At 47.5% G+C, this 21,424-nt stretch overlaps 1 protein-coding gene across 1 annotated transcript in view; it reads left to right on the forward strand.

Annotated features, from left to right (window-relative positions):
- Nucleotides 1-291: 291 nt before the first annotated feature.
- Nucleotides 292-21,424, forward strand: part of CACNA1H (calcium voltage-gated channel subunit alpha1 H) — a 400,429-nt gene continuing 379,296 nt past the window's right edge. The window contains exons 1-2 of the mRNA XM_025204646.1: nt 292-427; nt 563-879. Of these exons, the coding sequence (XP_025060431.1) occupies nt 377-427; nt 563-879 (368 nt within the window). The 5' untranslated portion in view covers nt 292-376. The remainder of the gene's footprint in view (nt 428-562; nt 880-21,424) is intronic.

Raw genomic sequence — 21,424 nt, forward strand, 5'->3', positions numbered from 1 at the left:
TCCTCCCCCGGCTCCGCGAAGTTTCCTGCGCGCACGGGCGAGGCTGGGCTGCCCCGGCCCGGGGGACTGAGCCCGGCGGCCCCTGCCCTCGCGCGCCGGGGCGCGTGTGAACCGCAGGGCGCGGCTATGCGTGTGGGAAGCCCGCGGTCCGACACACCGAGGTGAGACGCCCCTTCCCTCCCCTCCCCTCCCCTCCCCTCCTAGCAAGGGACAACCCCCACCAAACCATCCATCCATCCCTGCATCCAGCTGCCCCCTGCCCCGGATTGCGCTGCTCCTCCCGCATCCCTCGGCAAACTTGCTCGCGCCAGGCAGGGCTTAGTCCCGAGCGAGCCCCCAGCCCTCGGGAGGTGGGGGGCAGGCGCCTCTCGCCCCCATGCGAGGGGGTGGCACGGACTTGGTTTCCCCCCTTTGTTCTGCTGTCCAGGTGGGAGCCCTCCTCCCCTTCCCCTCCTCTCCTCTCCCCCTCCGGCTCCTGCCTCCCCTTCTCCGTGGGTCCCCTTCTTCCGCCTCCTCCACCCCGCCCCGAGTGACCTTGTCCCCCCTGCTGCTGGCCCCGCAGGTCCCGGCTGCTATCATGACTGATGGCGAGAGGAGAGAGCCCTTCCAGCCGCCGGCGAGCGAGGAGGTGCGGGTGCCCATAGCCTCCCTCCCCAGCCAGGCGCCCCGGCCCGGGGAGGACGAGGATGCTCTCAGCGCCTGCAAGTCGATCCAGGGCAGCCTGGGCTCGGGGGGCTCCCCCACCCGGGATCCGGCTCGGGAGTTGGGCTCAGAGGAGGAGGAACAGGTCCCTTACCCGGCACTGGCGCCCACCGTCTTCTTCTGCCTCAAGCAAACCACCCGGCCGCGCAGCTGGTGCCTCAAACTGGTCTGTAACCCATATCCTTTCCCCCACTCCCCCCGGGGATGCTGCCCCTTGATCCTTCTCCCCACTCGGCCCCTAAGCAGATGAAACCCCCATCGTGGGGGGCTGGCGAAGAGAGCAAGGCTTGGCTGGGTGAGGGTCCCCCCTTTGCTGGTGGAGAGAGCAAGGCTTGACTGGGTGAGGATCCCCCCTTGCTGGTGGAGAGAGCAAGGCTTGGCTGGGTGAGGGTCCCCCCTTGCTGGTGGAGAGAGCAAGGCTTGGCTGGGTGAGGATCCCCCCTTGCTGGTGGAGAGAAAAAAGCTTGGCTGGGTGAGGGTCCCCCCTTGCTGGTGGAGAGAGCAAGGCTTTGCTGGGTGAGGGCAAGGCTTGGCTGGGTGAGAATCCCCCCTTGCTGGTGGAGAGAGCAAAGCTTGGCTGGGTGAGGGCAAGGCTTGGCTGGGTAAGGGTCCCCCCTTGCTGCCCCTTGAAGTCAGGCCCGCAGCGGAGCAGGGCAGGCTGCAGCTCTCCAAGGGGCTCCAGAGGTCAGGAGGCCGGGCCAGAGAGCAGGTCCCTTTGCCCAGCCTGAAACTGTCCTGAGTTTGGTGTGGGGCAAGCGGGTTCCCGGCGCTGGGAGCCGGGAGCACCGGTGTTGGGAGCCTCTCGTGCTGCGCTAAAACACAAAGAGCTGAGCTGTGTGCGTCCTACCGAATGTGGCAGGGGCAGGTTCTTCCCAAGGTGTGCATCACATCAAGAAACCCCTCGTAATGCTGAATTAAGGTGGAGGGGGTAGAGACAATGCACATAAGCCTCGTGCATCCTCCAGTGCATCCTGGAGGGAGGGGAGGGGGACCTGCAGAAAGACGCAGGAAAATCCGAGTCCCTTCAACTTTCGCTCATTTGGCAGAGGGGTGGAAAAGAGCAAAGTTTAAAGGCCCCCCCTTATCCCTCCCTCCTTATTTATTTTGAAAGCTGTGGGGTGTTTGGGACCAGCCAGAAGCCTTGACCTGTTTATAGGCGAGAGCTCGGGCCGCCTGAGCGTGCGAGTGTGTTATGTCGTGTTGGATTTGAACTGGTTGTGCAAGGCTGGGCTGATGCTTGCCCCTTTGTGCTGGGGACCGGAGGCTCGGGTCTGAGTCGTATTCTCTTTGGCTCTGAGTGGGGGAAAGCAGTTAAATCCCTCCAGCTCTGCCCCTTCCCCTTGGTACCCTCCATGCTTTCTTTTTTTTTCCTTCCAATTTTTTTATGTTTTTTAAAGCAACCTGTTCCTTGCAGTTGTGACAACTAGAAAATTGAATTTCAGCGACAAAAACATGCGGGAGGAAGCCTTTTGTGAAAGCAAAGCGTTGTCAGTCTCTCTTGATGATCCTCAGGAACCGAGCTTGTAGCTTTATTGCACATGTAAACGTGTCAGTTAAGTCACGCTGACATTGTGCAGATAATTAATGCTTTTCCACTTCCTTTGTACCTGCCAGGAGTTGGCTGCCTATATCCTGCCATTGCTATTAGAAGCGTTATTTATTAATATGGTGATTATTGATTTAGTTTGCATTAACCAAAGAAACCAGTGAGCATCTGAGATCACTGTTTTCCTTAGCCCTGCCAGCTCGGACGCTGGCTCGGACCTTTCCAAATGCTTCTGCAATCCATTATAGGGAGAGGCTTGTCGAGCAACCCTGCAAACTTTATGGCTGGGACTCTCCCCTCTTTTAAAGTTGCTTCTCAGCAGGCAAGGTGACTTTGGTGGACATATTTCTGACAGACAGCTGGGTGAGAGGAGCATGGGCCTTGCAGATATGAAACTAGAATAGAGACGAGTGAAAACCAAGTAACTGTTTCTTTGATTTGGGCAAGTAAATATGAGGGGTAGGGAGTGATGCCATATAAAAAAAAAAAAAAACAACTAATGAACTGCTTTAAGGATGCCATCCCCACAGCCCTATATGTAAGCAGTCAATGAATCCGGAGATATTTTCTGTCCCCTTTAAAGTAGGTTTTTATGTTGGACAGGGAGGAAATAAGCTTTTTGGTTAGGCATTGTCTTTTACCTCTTATATTACATGCTGGACCAGATTGATAATCCACCAGCATTAACAAATTTGGTATTACATGCTGGATCGATAATCCAGTATTGACCAGATTGGTAATCCACCAGCATTGACAAATTTGGTATTACACTCTGGATTGATAATCCATCATTGACCAGATTGATAATCCACCAGCATTGACAAGGTTGACCTTCAGATCCAAGAAGAGAACCTGGCATCTTCCTTGAGAGAGTGAGTTTCATGTAGAGGTCATAGAAATCATAGAAAGAAGGACCAGAAGGGACCTATAAATTCATCAAGTGGGGTCCCCAGCCATGGGCAGGAGGTAATTGGGCTCAAATGAGCTCAACGAGGTATTCATCCAGCCTCCTCCTATGTTTCCTTTGGAGTGGTAATTGCATTCAAGCCACTGGGCTGTGTTACTGTACTTTATTTTTCAATAGGACTTGATGTTTGAACATCTTTCTGAAATCCTGCTATTGAATTTAGAGGGGGGAAAATCCTCTACAAAGTCATCAGTGTGACATAATAGTGGTGAATAACGAGACGCCATCTGATAGAACTGATTTTGCTCTGTGCTATCGGCGTATTGCCAGCTGAGATGGGGAAACAGAAAACTTTTTTTTTTTTTGCTCGAGCGTTTATATCTCGGATTGTTTTTCTACATTGTAAAATCAGCACTGAGCTTTCTGTAGTTTTCCCTGCTTGCAATCGCTGGCAGATGCGTTCTTCCTAGCAAAATTGAGCTTTCAATCCCGACTAACTTTCTTAAAGCTAGAGGGAGGAATAACATCGGCGATTGTGTCGTAGGAGCTATCTGAGGCTTTGTCTACCAGTGCAAAACTTGGAGAACAGCTCTGCGTCTCGCTGGCGAAACAATGCTCAGCCCAAATGACTGCGCCGGGCTCGAAGTATTGTCTGCAGTTCAGCTTGCACGCACTTCAAGGTCAGACGGCTTTGGAAGGAATGCCACCAAAGCATTTTTGTGAACCGTAAAAAGCAGCCGGGCAGGAAGAGAGAGGGGAGCAGGGTGGGCGAGGAGGTGGAACAAGGGCCAGGGTTGGGGGAGCACCTGTCCTGGGAGGGGAGGAGAAGGACATGAAAGAAACGGCAGGTGCACAGAGGTGGCTTCTAACCAATTACGCAATTTCCGCGCGTGTGAATCGCCCTCCTTACCGAAGCTCGAATGCACCAACTGCGATAATGAGCTGCTTTGCATTAAAAGCCCCTTCAAGTCTGCAAAGCAAGGGAGTGACTTGCTAAGCTTGTAAAAGCTGTATGGAAGGGCCCCGTCACCTGGGATGCAGCATCCCCTTCAGCACAGAAGGATGGTTATGCTTTTCCTTGAAGCAAAAGCGGTTCTTTGTCTTGGTGATTTTATTTCTGGGGAGGGAAGCCCTCTTTCCTCCCCTAGCAATCCTCCTGCCTTCTCCTGCTCGATGCTGTGTTGTTGGACTCCGAATCTTTCACGCTCCTTGCAGTGGAGGTGCCATGCAGTCCTCCCCACTAGTAGTTTCAGTGCTCCTTGGCTGGATAGGCTCTTGCTCAGGCCCGATGCTCCCAGACTTGTGTGCGACTCCCTCAACAGCCCAGCGCAGGAATATCATCCACATACCAGCGGGCTGGGATGGAGGGACAACTCCTTCAGCAGCCCATAAAGCACTCTCTTTGCAATCTTACTGTGGTTTTTAATTGCAAACCGCCACCTTCTACCGTCGAACAAACTACTCTCCCCATCTCCGTATGTATGGGTCAGATGGCTGCTTGCGGGGTCCGACACGGCGCTCGCTGAAGACAGAGGCAAACTTTCTGCGGTGCCGAATCAATCCCATAGCAATGGCTCGTCCTGTGTATACGGTTGCATCTGTTCCAAAAAGGGCAAATGCTTCGTTTAATGACTCATTTAACGGGTAGATTTCTGACTTGCTGAGACCTTTGTCAGGCCAGCTCGTTTTAGCTGGGAAAGCAAGCCCCCCAGCTCGAAATAGTTGCGGATGGCCTGGCTCTGTGACCCAGCAGCAGGTGGAAGCCCTAAGTATATGGGTCAAAAGCTTGGCCTGTTTCTGTGGGGTAAGCAAAAAGGGGTTACCACAGGGCTTACCCATGGATAAAAAAAGCTTTTGCATGGGTCTCATGTCAGACAGGTGGGCGCTGGATCAGTTTACTGGGAAGTCGAAGGTCAAGCATCCTGAGCATGGCTGGCAGGTGGCACCCGCCCTCCAGAAGTGCATGTGAATTGTATAAAATCTGGCGCGGCGTGCAGTGCCCAGTTAAGAAACGATGCACTTATATCTTTTAATGGTCTCGATTCTGCAATTAGTAGCTGGGAAGAACTTTCCAAGATCCCCCCACTCGCCCCCGATGGCATGGTTCATTATTAATACCAACGCCGGCTTGAAGCCTCACAATGGGACATGGACCCGGTTGCATACAATAAAAGCCGAACTGTGTTTGACCATTGCAATTTCATCGAAAGAGTAAGGGACCAGGAGGCTAGGCTTGCGTTGGATGCGGCATGCTGATAGATCATGGATTTTTGTCATGCTGTTGCTAAATCATAATGCGCTTGCCCTTCGGTTTAGTAAATTGTGTTTTGAACATGGGACTAGACTCCTTTAAAACAACTCGGCGCTGTCTTTCGGACTATTTCAACGCTAAACTAATTACATGCGATAGCACCAAACCAATAAAGGGCCCAAATGTAGCCTGAGCAAGGGTTGAAATTGAATTCTGCACCGTAAAGTTTAAAAAGATTTTTCTCTCTGTCATTATTGATTTTACTTATTTGCTTTTTTTTTTTAAATATACTTGGAATCCAACTTAGTTATTTTCTTCAGTGCTGGATCTCCTACATAGGTTTATTTTTAGAGGACTGTGGGTGGGAGTTTGTGTACTGGGGTATGTTATGTGGTATAGTGCAAGGTTTTGTTTTTGAATTTTTGTAGGGTTCTTTCCTGGTTCTTAATTACAAGCGTTGCAGTAATTGGCAGTTCCACAGAAACACTCGGCATGGTGCGTGTGGTTTCTTTGAATGCATATTTTACTGCTGATAACATTTCAGGCACGTTTTATCCCATCTGTGGCTGTCCATGCATTTTGTGTGTCGGTGGATTTGGCCTGTTCTTAAGATCCTGGCTGATTGTTGATTAATGAATGAGTAATAGGTGGATGGTCAGTAGCATGGTCAACGGGATGCAGAGCAGTTTAATGTGCGGGCACACCGAATGCTGACTTCACGGTCGTTGCTAAAACCGAGCAGAATTTTGCTGTAGGATTTGTGCAAGGAAACGTACTGTAACTCACCGTGTAATCCCGAATAGCAATTAAATCCTGGCTTTCCTCATCATCCGAATGCAGAGTCTCAGCTTTGCCAGCAGGTTTCGGTGAGACAAGAGCACTGGGTAGCCATTTAGTTTTCCATAAAAGCTCCATTTCTTGACCGTGGAAACCCTGTCTTGTCTTAGTCTCTCACATAACCAGCTGCCAAAGTGTGTCGAAGCCACGTGGGTTTTTGGTTGTAGCTGCGTTGGTCAAAGGACAAAGGCAGGCCAGGTTCTTTGAGTACGTGTGATATCTTTTAGTAGACCACCTGAATAGTTGGACGATAGTTTAGTTGGTCTAATAAAAGAGATCTCATGTACTCAAAGAGCCTCGAAGCCACGTGGACTTCCACGCCTGAATTCTGCTAGTCTGTTGTTTGACCCCTATCACCAGAGACTCTGAGCACCTCTCCATCTCTCTTATATTTTTCTTTGCAAGACATTGCTCAAGCCTTAGGACTGGCCTCAGCGAGAGACTCCCTTGTAGCATCAGACCTTGAGTCTCTAGGGTCATTTTGCATCCTGTAACATAAAGATCCTCAGATGATTTATAGGAAGCAAGCACATGAGATTCCTGGAAGCTAGGAGCTTGGGTTCGGTCTCTTCTGAAGGGAAACAAAGGACATAAATAAGGACTTAATTAGTTTTGGACGATAAGATCTCCTTTTTGTTCAGTAATATGTTGCTCCGAATAGCTCAGGTCTTCTCCAGAGACCAGGACTGTTGATCAGGATTACTTAAGAAGTTTGCCACCGAGTTATATTCACAGGGACTTTCTGACGGGGGGCCTTTGCATTTGTCTTTTAGCGTCTTGTCGCAGAGTTCGTATTCCCACTGACGCTACCATGAACAGCCGTCCACGCTCGTTCTTGTTGCCTAATGTTTTAGCCTACGCAGTAAAATTGTCCAGTGTCCCCCATAATAGACAGTTTTTGAAAGTTTAGGCCCAGCCAGACTTCAATCTTTCATGTTTTTTGTGCATGTCTGATTTCTACGATGGGCTCAAAGAGGCTCATCATGGTGTCTTTGCTCTGTTTTTTCCCAGACTTAAACTCCCGGTGACTCACTGGGTGTTTTGCCAGAGGAAAACCAGAATCGCAGTTTGCCTCGTGTGAAAAGAAATGCCGCGTCCAACAATTCATTTCACTTGCACGGGAGAAATGTTGGTAAAGCTCTCCTACAATCCTGAGAGCTGCTGAGCAGCCGCAGTCCTCCCCAAATATAATGAGAGAGGCAGGTGACATGCTCTTAGCTGAATCCTTTGCTGAATTACGAGCAATTGGAAAACGCCACTTCTCCAAAGTATGTAGGCCGCAGGCATCGCCGTCTTAGATCCTTCGCTGTCAGTATTCAGTGTTGACTCAATACAACTAATGAGCTTTTCTTAAAAAATCAAAGAAAAGTAGTTGGAGTATAGCAATATGCAGCCTTACAAGGACCCCATAAACTCTCTTGCACGACGGCACCCAATTCTAAACGAATTGTTCCTATTTTCTGAGCCCAACATCGAGATTCCCCAGCAATGTTAATTTATTGCTATTTCTGCGCAATACCTTTTTCCTTCTGTCCTGGAAGCTTGTATGGACTGTCTCCAAAACTGTTTTTTCTATAGCAAAAATACTTAATTTCTGTTTTGGGAAAGGTGAGAAATTCCAAAGCTGTGCAACCCTGCAGTCCACGGGTAGTGAGCTGGCTAAGAGCCATTGTTTCAAACCCTTTGCAGAGTCCAACAGGTGGTAGTTTGTACTCGGCTCGCATTTTTTTTTTTTGCAGTGATCATTTGCAAACAGAAGAGTCTGAAAATTTAAACAAATGGAAGTTGAGATGCTGCAGTGAAATGCGGTCATTGAAGTGACCGGGGAGTAGCCTGGGCTACGAGCGCACTTGAACCCCGGCATGAGTGTGCTGCTGTTGCATAAGGACGAGAAAGGGAGATGTATGAAAACCAGAAGGTGAAACTCATGTTCAAGCAAAATGAAGTGTGTGAAGTCGAGGGCATAAATACAGATAATTAAATTGCATCCTCTGAAATGAGTTCATTGTTAAAATAGGCAGCGTGCTTAATAATGCTAATGAACGTCTGATTTTTGTGTCAATATATAAGGTCCTATAACACTTCTGCTCTCTCCTCATTGACTTCCTGTGGCTTATACCAAGGAGTATGTGACCCAGGACTGCATCCTGACAGGCGCTTCTTCTCCGTCCCTGGTGGATAGTTACCTCCATTACAAGATCCTTGCAATATTCACTGCAGTTATGAATCTTTGCTGAGTAAAGGCTTAAACTGGAAACCCAGGAGGTGCTACAGAGAATAAATTGGCAAATGCACATAGATTTTTTTTGCATATCCCTCTCTATCCTTCTCTTTAATTTGCATAGTGCTCTTATTTCCATGAAGACCTAATGGCTCAACAGCTAACTCTGCCATCACAATATTCACTATTTAGAGACGTTCCCCCCAAATTCAGTTTAATTTTTTGCATGGTTTTTTCCCCCATTATTCTCTACTATGTGCTACCTATTGATAAGACTTTTAGAGACAAGTTTGCCTTGACTCCAGTTCCCTCCCTCCCCCCACCCCAGATTATAAGTGATGTATTTGTTGTACTTATTAGATATTTTCTCTCACTTTCTCTTTTATTCCCCCAGCCCATAACTTGCAATTAGCTGCACATTAACCGACTTAGGAAACAAACCCTCAAGCTGCTTTATAATGTTCCATTATTGAGTCCTTAGGTTTTTCCACCTCCGGTTTGAATGGAGCCAATACATACAACTTCATTTATTCACAAGTTTTATTCGCATCTTTTTTCCAGCTGTACCCATATGCATTTGGATGGCGTGGATCAGCAGGTGAATGGCGCCGCACTGATTTACACACACCATATGAAGATTTGGTCCTGCCGTTCTAGGTCACCTCTATAGCAAAATCCTAATAGCGTTTTTGCAAATGCGTGTTGTGGAATACGCTACTAAGCTGGGCAAAGATCTTTTTCCTCAATGCCAATTTAGGGTGAATTTAACTTGATTTAATTTTTTTTTTCTTTTAAATTTTATTTTTACACAGTTGTTGAGCTTTATCCACAGTGAGACTTCCTTCTAAAGTTGCAGTCGCTGAACTTGGCCACGGCATTGCCCGGGGTCATGTAAGCGTGGGGAGTTCGTTATGGCTCGCGTCCCACTCTTTGCTCTGCAGCTCATTATTTTAAAAACCGGGTCCCAGAGCTACTCCCTGGAGGTCAATTGGCAATATTCTCCTAGACCTCCTTGGAAGTAGGGTCCTTAAATTCAGCTGTCATGAACTATCTACACGGCAAGCCTGATATTCCTCTCTCACTGGCATGACTCTGCTAGGGGAACGGGAATCACACTAATTGTGTTGCAAGTTTTACGTCAGGCTTGTAAGGTTTTCAGCTGCTGCAACTGGCAACGAAATGTGGAGACTCGTTGGTTTGCTGCTTGGTTGCACACCACACTCCTGATTCACCTTGGATTTACATGGGTGTAAAACTGGAGCAGCTCTAGTATGGAGGTCTTGGGGAATGCAGGAAGATCAGTAGTCAATCACTGACTATTTTTAATACCAGAGCAAACCTGCGATGCATTCTAGTGCAGATTCAAACCAGCAGTGCCTCCAAACTGTATAACTGAAATCTTTGCCACCAGCATTAAAACTCACGCAAAAAATATGTTACCTCTATTTACACAGCTGTTTTCGGAGAACGTTAGTCAAGGCTTGGCCGTTGATTCTTAAGGTAGCATCTGGCATCACATCCCATCCTTTAATCCAGCTGTAACGGCTTTGCCATTTAAGTAAGATCATACTTCTCAGGGAATATTGAGCTTCCTGGGGCAGAAGGGAAATTATTATGTGCCTTTCCTATTAGTTCATTTTAAGAAGGCTTGGAATGAGTTAAAATCATCAGAGTGCATGCAGTATTTCTCTGAACTGGCAATTAGAAGTCATCAGCCTGCATACAGACAAATTGGAAATGAATTAGTCACTGATTAGCTCCATATAGTCTTCCAAAACTCTTCAAAACCTCCTGTTGCACTGAAATATTGTAGTGGTCACTTTGGAGCTGGCATTTTTTGGGTAGAGATTTGATAAGATGCATCTGTAGGAGCCAATTTCCTTCTTTCTTTCCTTTAATAAAATCTGCTGTGAGCACTGTACCAGTTTGACTAGTTTGGCAATGGATTAAATGCACAGATTTGAGATCTAATTTCACCCATTGCTACTGACAGATGGGAGCTGTGTCCTTTCACAAAGCTACTAGCGTCTAGCGATTTTGCTTAGAAGCAGCACCGTTGAAGGCAGCCTGGAAAAATAGGATGACATTAGATTTTTATTTTTTTTAAAGGTGACTATAAATTAGGTTGGCAAATCTCACCTCCTTTGTCCACAGTTGCTATATAAACTAGGAGAGAGTTGCTTGAGTTATCTAACCTTGTGAATTTTCATGGAGGAAAAGCAAAGTGCAAGTTCTGGTTCATGGTGTTTGCAGTAGCTGTCATGTTGCAGAAGCCTGAAGAGTTTGATTAGCGATGATGTTTGATGAACGGTACAAATTGGAGCGCGTGGGGAAAGTCCCCGCAGCCCCTGAGAAGCTTGCCGGCTGCACTCGTTATCCCCACCACGCTTGTGTTTCACCCACACGTTGGTTTTGATATTTTTGTTCAGACAAGCCCCAATTAAATCCCAGGAGACTAAGCTGGATGTACAAGGATTTGCATATGAATCCCACCGGTGCGGAGAGCCTGGCTGTAGCTCCAGTGTCATCCTGATGGGGCGAGGCAGCAAAACCATCAATTGATTGATTCTCATTGAAAATGATGGATAAGGAAAGGACTGGAAAACAAACCGTGGAGCGAGTGACACCAGGTTGTGTCTCGCCTCCTCCTGCAGGAGGGACAGAGCAGGCTTGGAGCTGAGCACAGCGGATGAGAAGTCTCAAGTTGCAGCAAGGGAGGTTTAGGTTGGATATTAGGAAAAACTTTCTCACCAGGAGGGGTGTGACGCACTGGGATGGGTTACCTAGAGAGGTGGTGCACTCTCCATCCTTGCAGGTTTTTAAGACTCGGCTAGACAAAGCCCTGGCTGGAAGGATGTAGTTGGGGCTGGTCCTGCTTGGAGCAGGCGGTTGCACTAGATGTGACCCCCTGAGGTCCCTTCCAACCCTCATTTTTTATGATGCTAAGCCAACAGTTATGCACCATGCAAGGTAGAAGCATACAGCTTGCTCTGAACAAGAAGTATGGGGGGGAAGAAACTCCAGGTGCAGTTGTACTGCCCTTCCCTGGGCAGCTTGGGGGGCTCCATAGGTTTCATCCTGCATCACTGACCTGCTTTCTAGTAGGAAAGTGGTTGTGGTCCTAACTTCTGCCTATCCTTTATCAAGTGCAGTAAAGGAGCCATCCTGGGCTTCCCAAGTAGTGGTAGGTCCTTATGCAATTCCAGTCCCCATCCTTTTTACCCTTCAATCTCCCTGAACTAAGTTAAGGTATAAGAAAGAAGGACCACAGTGGAAGAGAATAGATTTCACATCTATGAAATCTATTCTCTTCTGCTATGGTCCTTCTTACCCCTTAACTTAGTTGAAGGTTTTATATAGAGGTGACATGGCTGTCGTCTTGGAGCAGCACCGTCTATGTTCAATCAGTAGCATTGCTCGCAAGCGGAGGTCACGCTTCCTCTCCTGCCAGCACTGGGGGAATCTCAAACTCAGTATGGACTTTTAAGCCGGGTGATTGATTTCTACCCCCCAAAAAATTGCTCCCATAAATAGTCCTTGCTCCCTGAAGGTCAACAGCACAACTTGGTGGGGAAGGTTTAATCTGCTACAGGCACAAGTTTGGGGATAAACCCTAAAATAAGGAGGAACGGAGATGCACATTTGTTTTGTGCTGCCATGCCCGTGAGCATGTCGGCCCAGCTGACTCTTACTTTGCATTACCCGCTTAGCCGAGAGAAGTCAAAGCATTTCTCTCAGAGGGCAGTATCGACCCGCTTTGTTTCTTAATTTGTTTTATAATTAAGGATGCTGCCAGATTAATTTTAAAGAGTTAATTGAAATCCTGGGCTTGACATCATCACCCGGTTGAAGTTGGAGAGTTCAGAAGAGCCAGGAGTTCACTTGTGAGCTGTAGGGAGTAGGAAAGAGGTGGTGACCTGCTTCGGTTTAATAAAGACAGGCCCCTATTCCTGATTCAGCTCCACGTATGTAGCTCCTGGTTGACTTGTATGCCAGCTTGAGGCTTCACAAGCCCTAAATACCTTGTGTATCACCAACCTCTTATTACTGAGCCTTTTCTATAAGAGCGTTTGTCTGGAGTCTCCAACGGCAAATGCACACTATCATTTTGTTTTTAAGACGGTGCAGCAGGGCCCGAAAGGCTTAGAGCCGATCTGTACATTAGGCTCAGTTCATTTTATTGCTTGAAAGGTTGGGTGGCACTGAGCAACTCCGGGGAAAATGTATCCTGTCCATTTTCTGTAAGCCTCGTCACTTTGGGAGGTTATTGGCTTGGTTCTTGTTCAGCAGCCTTGGTCCTCTGCCCCCGTGGCAGGCGTTGGGGGCGCTTGCAAGCAAACGTGGCGCACCCCGGGACGGTACCTTTTCTTCTATCTCAGTGTCCTCCGACGTCTGCTCCTTTCCCGAGAGCGCTGTAAATACCATGCCTATAAACAGGCTGGGAATGCATTTGTTTCGCTTCTCAATAATAGTTTCAGCTTTATCGCCACGAGCGCTGAAGAAATGAAGCCGAAGGAGCCCCTTGTTTGAAATGTAGTTGCCGTGTTTTCCCTTTATCAGTGATCCTGAACATTGTTTCCGCAATTTTGAGCATATGCTTTTGCTATAAACACTTTTATTGAAGTAGCGGCTGCTAGCATCGCTCTGCTGTAGCTAACAGTCTCTCAGCCGTTCCGTTATGAACCTCTGTTTCTTAAAGGTTTATAAAGCTGCAGTAAAAATTTCACTCTGAGCTGAATCATATTTCTTTGATGCGAATACAGGGCTTATAGGAGGTGCCTGATTAACTACCTTGGAGGCTCTCGTCTCTTATCGAACACAAAACAAATACAGGGAATATTTTACCAGGTCGTTCCTCAGGTCCGGTCCAGTTTAGTGGTCCACCTCTCCAAGGGACTAGACAGCTTGGTCTGTCTCAACTAGTGTGTCTTTTTTGCAATTCTGGTGAGACCTACCAGAGCAAAAGTAGGGGTTTTCTTTTTCCCCCCTTTCCTTTAGCTTTGGGCCATTGCTCACCAGAACCACACTCGAACTGGTCACTTGGACGTTAAAGGGATGATTTTCATGACACCAATGGGACTTTCACCAGGGGCTTCATGGGAACCAGGATTTCAACCTCAGCTTCTTGGCCTGATGCTTGCCTGGTTTACAGCAGCCAACATGTTGATATCAGCGGAGTCCCTCCTGGTCTGCATTGGACCGAGCAAGGTGAAAATCAAGCCCTGTTCATCGCCTTTGCCATAAGACGTGTGGTTCCCACACCAAGCCCAAACTTGAGTTGCAAGAGTGCAGGTTGGGGGTCACGTTTGTTTTACGAGACCACGACAAGGCATGGATGGTGTTACGGGAAAAGATCCATTTAGGTTCATTGGCTCATAGAAAAGTAGAGCTGAAAGGGACTGCATCGAAACATAGACTAATAGAAAATTGGGAAGTTGGAAGAGACCTCAGGAGGTCACATCTAGTGCAACCCCCTGCGCCAAGCAGGACCAGCCCCAACTCCATCATCCCAGCCAAGGCTTTGTCTACCCGGGTCTTCAAAACCCCCAAGGATGGAGATTGCACCACCTCTTTGGGTGACTTCTTCCAGTGTTTCACCACCCTCTTAGTGAGAGAGTTTTTCCTAATATCCAACCTAAACCTCCCTTGCTGCAACTGGAGCCCGTTGCTCCTTGTTCTGCCATCTGTCACCACGGAGAAGAGTCTAGCTGCATGATGCCATCTGTCCATCCTGCTGCTTGACAAAACCATCTCAGTCAAATTTCTAGCCAACCTGCTCTTGGCATTTTCCAGAGATGGAGATCCCACAGCTTCTCTAGGTCGCCTGTTCCAGTGCTTGACCAACCTCAAGAGTCAGAAAGTTTCTCCTAACCTCCACCCTAAATTTTCCCCTACTTAAATGCGAGACAATTGTTCCTAGTTCTGTCCCCTACCGCCAGAGATAAAAGCCTATATGCATCCTCAGCAATATCCAAACCTAGCAGCGTCCTAGGTTTGTGTTTCTTTTTTGCATTTTTATTACTCAGTAGTTTTATTCTTCTTTTTTTTGTTTCTCCTTTAATGAAATGTCCCAGACTCTGCTGAGTCATGACTATGTTCGGAGGATTTTCTTTCTTAGTTGGATAAAGCACTAGCTGCTCAATTACCTACAGTGGCTTTTTTTTTTTTCCAAATGCATATTTTAAGGAGAGAGACTACATAAATTTGGTTCTTGCGCACGTTGACAATCAATTAGCGAGCCAATTAGCCTTTCCCATTATTACTTATTATTTGTATCCGAACAGTGCCTACAGGGCAGAACCCAGATTGGAGCTCTGTTGTACTAAAAGCTGTAGAGATGTGTGGTAGGCAGCAATCCCAGTCTTACAGACTAAGTGCAGGAGACGGACACATAGAAATGGAAAGTAAGGAGCGGAGAGGTGAGGTGATTTGCCTGGGGCCACGCACTGAGTCTGTGGAAGAGGTGGGGATAGACCTAAGGTTGCCAACTCTTTGACTCTATTCCAGGAGGTTTCATCACATGCCATAAAGACATTAATGACGTTAATACGCTACTCGCTGGCCGTGTCTACGCGAATGGAGGGCTGTGCAGTTGTTACTGCGCAGTCATTTAGTACTTGCACAGTCAAGTGTTAAATAACTGTGCAGTAACTGGCATTACTTTGCAGTACGGTTGCCGCATGCGTCTTTTTTCCCTACGCTACTATGCAATAGCAACGAGCTATGAGCAATGAGCATCTCGTGTAGCGTCGTTAGTAGACTAAAGAGACAACGCCACCATGCCCGTGACATACAACGCGAACGTGCCCACGTGCTTGCGCATATCCGTTATGGATTATGGTGCATAGACTTTATGTCAGGAAAGCAAATGCACATGACTGTTTTAAAAACCCACCGGACTACTGTATAAATCAGATTCAACATTTAATATTTAATTTAATGAATCCCCTATCGTTTCTCTCCCAGGTGCTTCTCAGCAGTCTCCTAGAGATTTCTATCTAATTCCTGGAGACTCCAGGGCAATCCTGGAGGGTTGGCAACCCTAGACAGTAGAGGTGCATTGATACATTGGTCCATATCGTATCAGCACCAATAAAAGAACAATTGATATCGGCTTTTTTTTGACTGATAACGTCGCTGATAAATGTCATGTGCATGTAGAAAGCATCTAGAGCATGGGCCTGCTTTCCAAAATGATACAGTCATCCTTGATGACTACATATGTCAATGGAGATCTATCGGGGGTAGGTATAACCAAAGGGATGAGCCACCCATTCATCAATCAGAGATGAGACAAGGTGGCGCTTGATCCTGCTTCTTGACAATCTCCCATCTTGCTTACATGGCAGCGAGGTTTGTAGGGGGCATTGCAATGCCTGTAGCATATCTGTCTGAGTGGTAGCGTGCCCGTTGGGTCGGGCTGCGTGTCGCCTGGGATGTGCTGTAGATGTCAATGAGATGGCACACGTCTACACTGGACAGTGCTTTACGGTAGCACATTGAGAGGTTGCTACTACGCAGCTGATGGGACTGGCCCTACTATCCAAGGCAGTGGGAGGCTGGCTATGAGCCGGGGAAAGGGAAGTGTTAAAAATGGGGAAGATCTGCTGACCTATCGTCTCGTGTGCGAGCACACACGACCCACGCAATAAGTCATCCCACCGAGGCCTGCGGTTTTGCAGCTGGTGTGGGGTCCTATGAGCGCACGATCTCACAAGGTGACTCAAGGACAAAGTTCAATCCAGCCTTAACCCTGCGTTTCCTGGCTTTCCTTGATGCAAGCCAGACCCGGCGCCTTGTTTGAGCGTTGTCTTTGCGGCCTGGGTGATGAATTGCCGTCCGAGCTTCGCCTCCCTTCATCGCCACTTCCTCCACTCCGTCGGCCCATTACGTCGAGTTCAGTCTGGGTTTAGTATAAATAAAGTTGGATCTCCAGCCGAAATTGCCAGGGCAAGCTCTTTTTTCAATCCCCCTTTGCGATTGCCAAGACTGAATCCGCTTCAAGGCAACTGAGCTATTTTAATGCAAAGTTTACAACTCCTATCTATCCAAAACGTGACTTGTGTTTACAGGAGCAGGCGTTTAACCGCCTCTTATCCAAACACACGGGGATCTATAGCCGTACGCGGGGAGTCCTCTCTGCAGCTGCATTCCTCTTATGTATGGTTAATATACTGTAATCTCCCACCGGGTCTGCAGACCTACTTAAGTACTGCTGTTCTGTAAATAGTCTTGTTTCTTCCCTGTCTGGCAAGCTGCATTTTCTTTGTCTCCCCCAGCCAGCTCAGCATAGCTCTTTGAAACTTTTCTTATCACTTTGATTCCTCCTTTCACAAGTGTGTGTGTTCTTGGCAAGCAAAGCAGTTTCCCGATCCAGAAAAGTACACCGCGCAACCCAGATAAGTTATCGGTGCACTAGAGACGCAGGATTTAGTAGCTCGATGCCTGGGCGCAGTCTGCAGTGAATAGGATGGATGAAACTCTAAAGGTATAGGCCAGATTCATCCCCGAGCTAACTTGTTGGCCAGACTTGCTCCAGAAGGTATCATTATTTATGAGGATTGTGTGGACATCGGGAAGCCCTAATCAAGCCCGGCAATGTGCACACGTGTAATGCAAAGACAGCCCCTGACCCGAAGAATTTACACTGTAAAGAACGGCTGCATTTGGCTTGTTGGCGCGCCTCTTGTATCGGATCCAGTCTTACACTGGAGTCTCTCCAGGTTTTAGGCAATTTTAGATGCCTCTTGGAGAACAGTGCGTTACTAAATGACCATTAAATGCAGTCATCGCCTGTCACAGCAAAGAGCTCAGACCTGTTTCTGATATCCTTTGCATCCTCGTGCCCAGTCCTGCAGTCCTTATTAGGGTGAAAATCCCATTAACTTCAACGAGATTGCTCATGAGAAGGAGTGGTGTTAGACCCCAAATTTAGCATTCTTGCATTGCTTTTTTTTGGATGCATGGGATCCCAGGGTTCCCAGGGGTTTTAGACAGTCTTCCAAAAAAAGTCTCGCTCCTTATTGCCAGATTATCTAAGTCTCCTTATCTTATCTAGACACTGGAAGTCCTAGCAAGATCTAGCCTTCTGCTGACATTTCCAGCCCTCCCTCATTTTAACGGGAAATGGGCATCGAGAAGCCTTACACAGCTTTGCCAACTTCAGCCCTTCAGCTTTTCAGCAATTAATCATACTTATTCAAGCCTCCAAGAAGGTGCTCATTTCTCCAGTGAACTGGGAGGGCATTTTGAATGCACAAGCTGATATCCTGCTCCTGGCAGGGAAAGGAGGAGTGACTCACTTGATTTAAAAATACAATTCTCAGAGTGCCGTGCCCAGTTTATGAGGGGTAAAGCTCCATGGTTAAATGGGATCAATTGAACGTTACAGCCTTATTGAGTCCTCCACCTGGCAAAACCAGCTTTCCCACCCCGCTTCCATTTCTTGGCCTAGGTAACTGGTCAGCCTTCCTAGCTGGATATCTCTCGGATGCCTTTGTGGGGTGCAGACCCGGCATCTACCTGTCTCCTTGGGCAGCATGACCTGCCGTACCCAAAGCCTCCTGATCCTCTGTTTAACAGCGTTACCCCCAAAAACGTATCTGTCCCCATGAGCTCTGATAGCCTCGTTGCATTTGTTAGGTATAACACGGCAATACAGGCTTATGCTGGAAATGCCAGATGCACACTTGACCCTTACAAACAAAACACAGCCAACTTGTGGTGGCCCTTGATTGTCCCGTCTTTGCTTCTTGGAAAGAGTCTGTCTGCTTGATGTCCAGCTTCTGCCACAAAAGGGATGCATCCATCCACAGTGAAGGTCTCGGTCACAAGTGGCATATATAGAAACCACTCGCCACTGGGCGCAAGCCTGTCTGCGCCAGCTGGTATCATGTGGAAGCTGTAGGGACGTCATCTGATGTTTACTCCATTTGACCCGTTTCAAGGTCAGGGGGGGTGGGGAAGAAGAAATGCACCTTTTTTTCCCCCGCTTAACTGTAAGAATTAATTCAAAGTCAAATGTTTTTGCTGTTACCGCATAGTTGCCTGCAGCTCTCATTTTCGGGGCTTGTGGAGTGAACTTGGCAGGGTTTAGGAATGGACGTTGCAGGGTTAGGCCACTTTTCACTGGAACAATCCCACTGACTTGCATGGGGACTCCTGATTTACACCAGCTGCACTTTGAGCAGAACCAGGTTTCAGACTTGCATTGAAAGGGATGCGAAGTGCAGAAGGCTTTTGATTTACCAGGACAAAGACAAGGGTTGAATATAGTCAAGCTGTGCCCTAACCTGGAATGGATTCGTCTAGAGGTTGCTCTCAAGTCCAGTGATTTTGTTTTTCCCGAGGAATACTGAGCAGTTCTTTATTTGTTCTTTATTTTTGTATTTTATTTATTTTGATTTATTTTGAATTTATTTTTGTTTGTTTTTAACGAGTATCTGTTCTAGCATCGAGGAGTTGGAGTTGGTTCTGCTTTTGTTTACCCTAGTGATGTCAATGAAGCGACGCGACTTAGAGGAGAAATGGGCCCAAGCTAAGACATTTTGGTTGCATATGTCCAAGGGGCTCAGCTAAGCTCCTAAACGATCGAGTGCTGCTCCGAACCCAGGTCCTGCCTCCAGAGATGCTTCGGGTCTTTGAAGTGTAAACTCCCCTTCGATCCCACAGACTTTCATGGGTCCTGAGCATAGGATGCTTCTCAAAGACCCTTTTATATCCAGGTCCTAAACTTCCAAGCCATTTTGGGTCTCCTTGTTACCTTCCTCTAGCACTTGGTGCTGCTTAAACCATTCAGGGAAGATTCTTGCCTGTGATTCCTCTTTTTTTTTTGTCAGGGAAATCTCTGAAATCATTCATAAAGATGCTTCCCCCAATTTATGTCAACATCCCATACATCACCATGCAAATGACTTTTAAATGGAATATTTCAGCAGCTTTATAGGAATCCTCATGTGAGGGAAAATAAGCAGTTTGTCACTTCCCTGACTGTATTTGATTATTAGGTGGGTTGCTATAAACATCGGGCTTCGCTTCCTTCAGCTGAAGCCGCTTGAGATGTATGGTTGTAGGGAGCTGTACCATTAACTAAAACCTAGCCCGACGTGGGCAATCCGTGCGTGATTGATCAAAGATTTCCCATCGGTGGAGACGGTTCTTGGTGGTTTGCAAAGAGGATCTGAAAGTTTGCATGAATGTGGGCCTTTCTTTGCACGTCTCCTTCACGGAGAAGGCAGGATGTGAAATGAAAAGCACGCGGCCTGGGTACCCTCTGGGTGATGATGCTTCTGACACAACATTACTTAGCATTGTTGGATATTCCCCTCCACACCCCTCCTTTGTGGACTGAATAATGTATTGGATTCATTCCTTAACATATGAAGGTTAAGGACCTGGTGGTGACAGTGGGCATTAAGATGGATATGAGCCAGCAGTGTGCCCTTATTGCCAACAACGCTAATGGCATCTGGGCTGCATTGGTAGGAGCATTGCCAGCAGATCGAGGGCAGTGATTCTTCCTCTATTCAGCACCAGTGAGGCCACATCTGGAGTCCTGTGTCCAGTTTTAGGCCTCCCCCTACAGAAAGGATGTGGACACATTGGAGAGAGTCCAGTGGAGGGCTATGAAATAGTTTGGGGGCTGGAGCATATAACTTGAGAGACGAGGTTGAGGGAACTGGGCTGATTTAGTCTGCAGAAGAGAAGACCGAGGGGGATTGAATAGCAGCCTTCACCTCCCTGCAGGGGGGTTGCAAAGAGGATGGAGCTGGGCTGTTCTCCGTGGGGGCAGATGGCAGGACAAGGAGCAATGGGTTCAAACTACAGCAAGGGAGGCTGAGGTTGGATATTAGGAGAAACTTTCTCACTAGGAGGGTGGTGAAGCACTGGAACAGGCTCCCCAGAGAGGTTGTGGACTCTCCATCCTTTTTAAGGCCTGGCTAGACAAAGCCTTGTCTGGGATGATGTAGTTGAGGCTGGTCCTGCTTGGAGCAGGGGGTTGGACTAGATGTGTCATTTTCTATGATAAGTAGCTGTGATGATGTACTGAGCTCTACTTCAAAGCAGGGATGCCCAGATGGCTAATGCCTATCCTCAGATGGCTGCTTACCTTGTCGGGTGTTTTGGACAGTGAGGGTGGAGCTAAAAAGCATTGAAAATGAATAGTGACAGTGTTAAACCGCCCAGTAATGTTTCCATGTAACTAAAAACTGAGGGCCTTAATTTGATTTACTTTTAAACTCCTTAACATGCTTGCAGCAAGGTAAAAGAGTGCTAATGTCAGTGTAAGTGCAATATGTGCGAGCGTCAAGGGACCTTTACATGGCCAGAGCTGTGTAAAATGGCTTTGAGATTCATGAGAGTCAGGCCTTGAGACTTATGCTGGGCAACCCACATGACAAGCGGGATAAGAATAAAGAGATCAGCAGAGGTAGAGTAAGGGTTGCAACGGAGCAAGGGACTCATCCTTTATTCAAGCTAAAATGCATGTGCTTATGAATGAATGCAGGCAGTGAGAGCAGAAGCATTTCAGAAGAGACGGTAATTCCAAGGGGTGTCGAGAGCAAGCAAGAAACATAAAAAAAAAATGCTAATTTTGTCATTCAGGGAGCAACAGAAGAAATATCAAACAATGTCATTGCAATGGGGCACATTTGGGTGGTGCACCCAGGCAAAGGAGCTGCACGGTTAGGATGGGCCAGTCCCATCGCTGACACATGAGCGGCACATTGAAAGCAAAAGACTGGAGATGCAGAGAGGGGCAAAATGTGTGGATGTTTCTGTTGTAAGAAGAAAGTCTGCATAGCTTTTTAGGCACTTACAAGTCCCTGGTAGAGCGCACCTTCCTATTTAGAGAATACAAGAGCAGGTGGCGAACATGAGTTGTGGGGAGAAAGGAGCAAAGGGAAAAAAATCAACCATGAAATTGGTAATTTGATGAGCTTCGTAAGGGAGGGAAGA

This window comes from Alligator sinensis, unplaced genomic scaffold (assembly GCF_000455745.1).
Source record: "Alligator sinensis unplaced genomic scaffold, ASM45574v1 scaffold1283_1, whole genome shotgun sequence".
Classification (NCBI taxonomy): domain Eukaryota; kingdom Metazoa; phylum Chordata; order Crocodylia; family Alligatoridae; genus Alligator; species Alligator sinensis.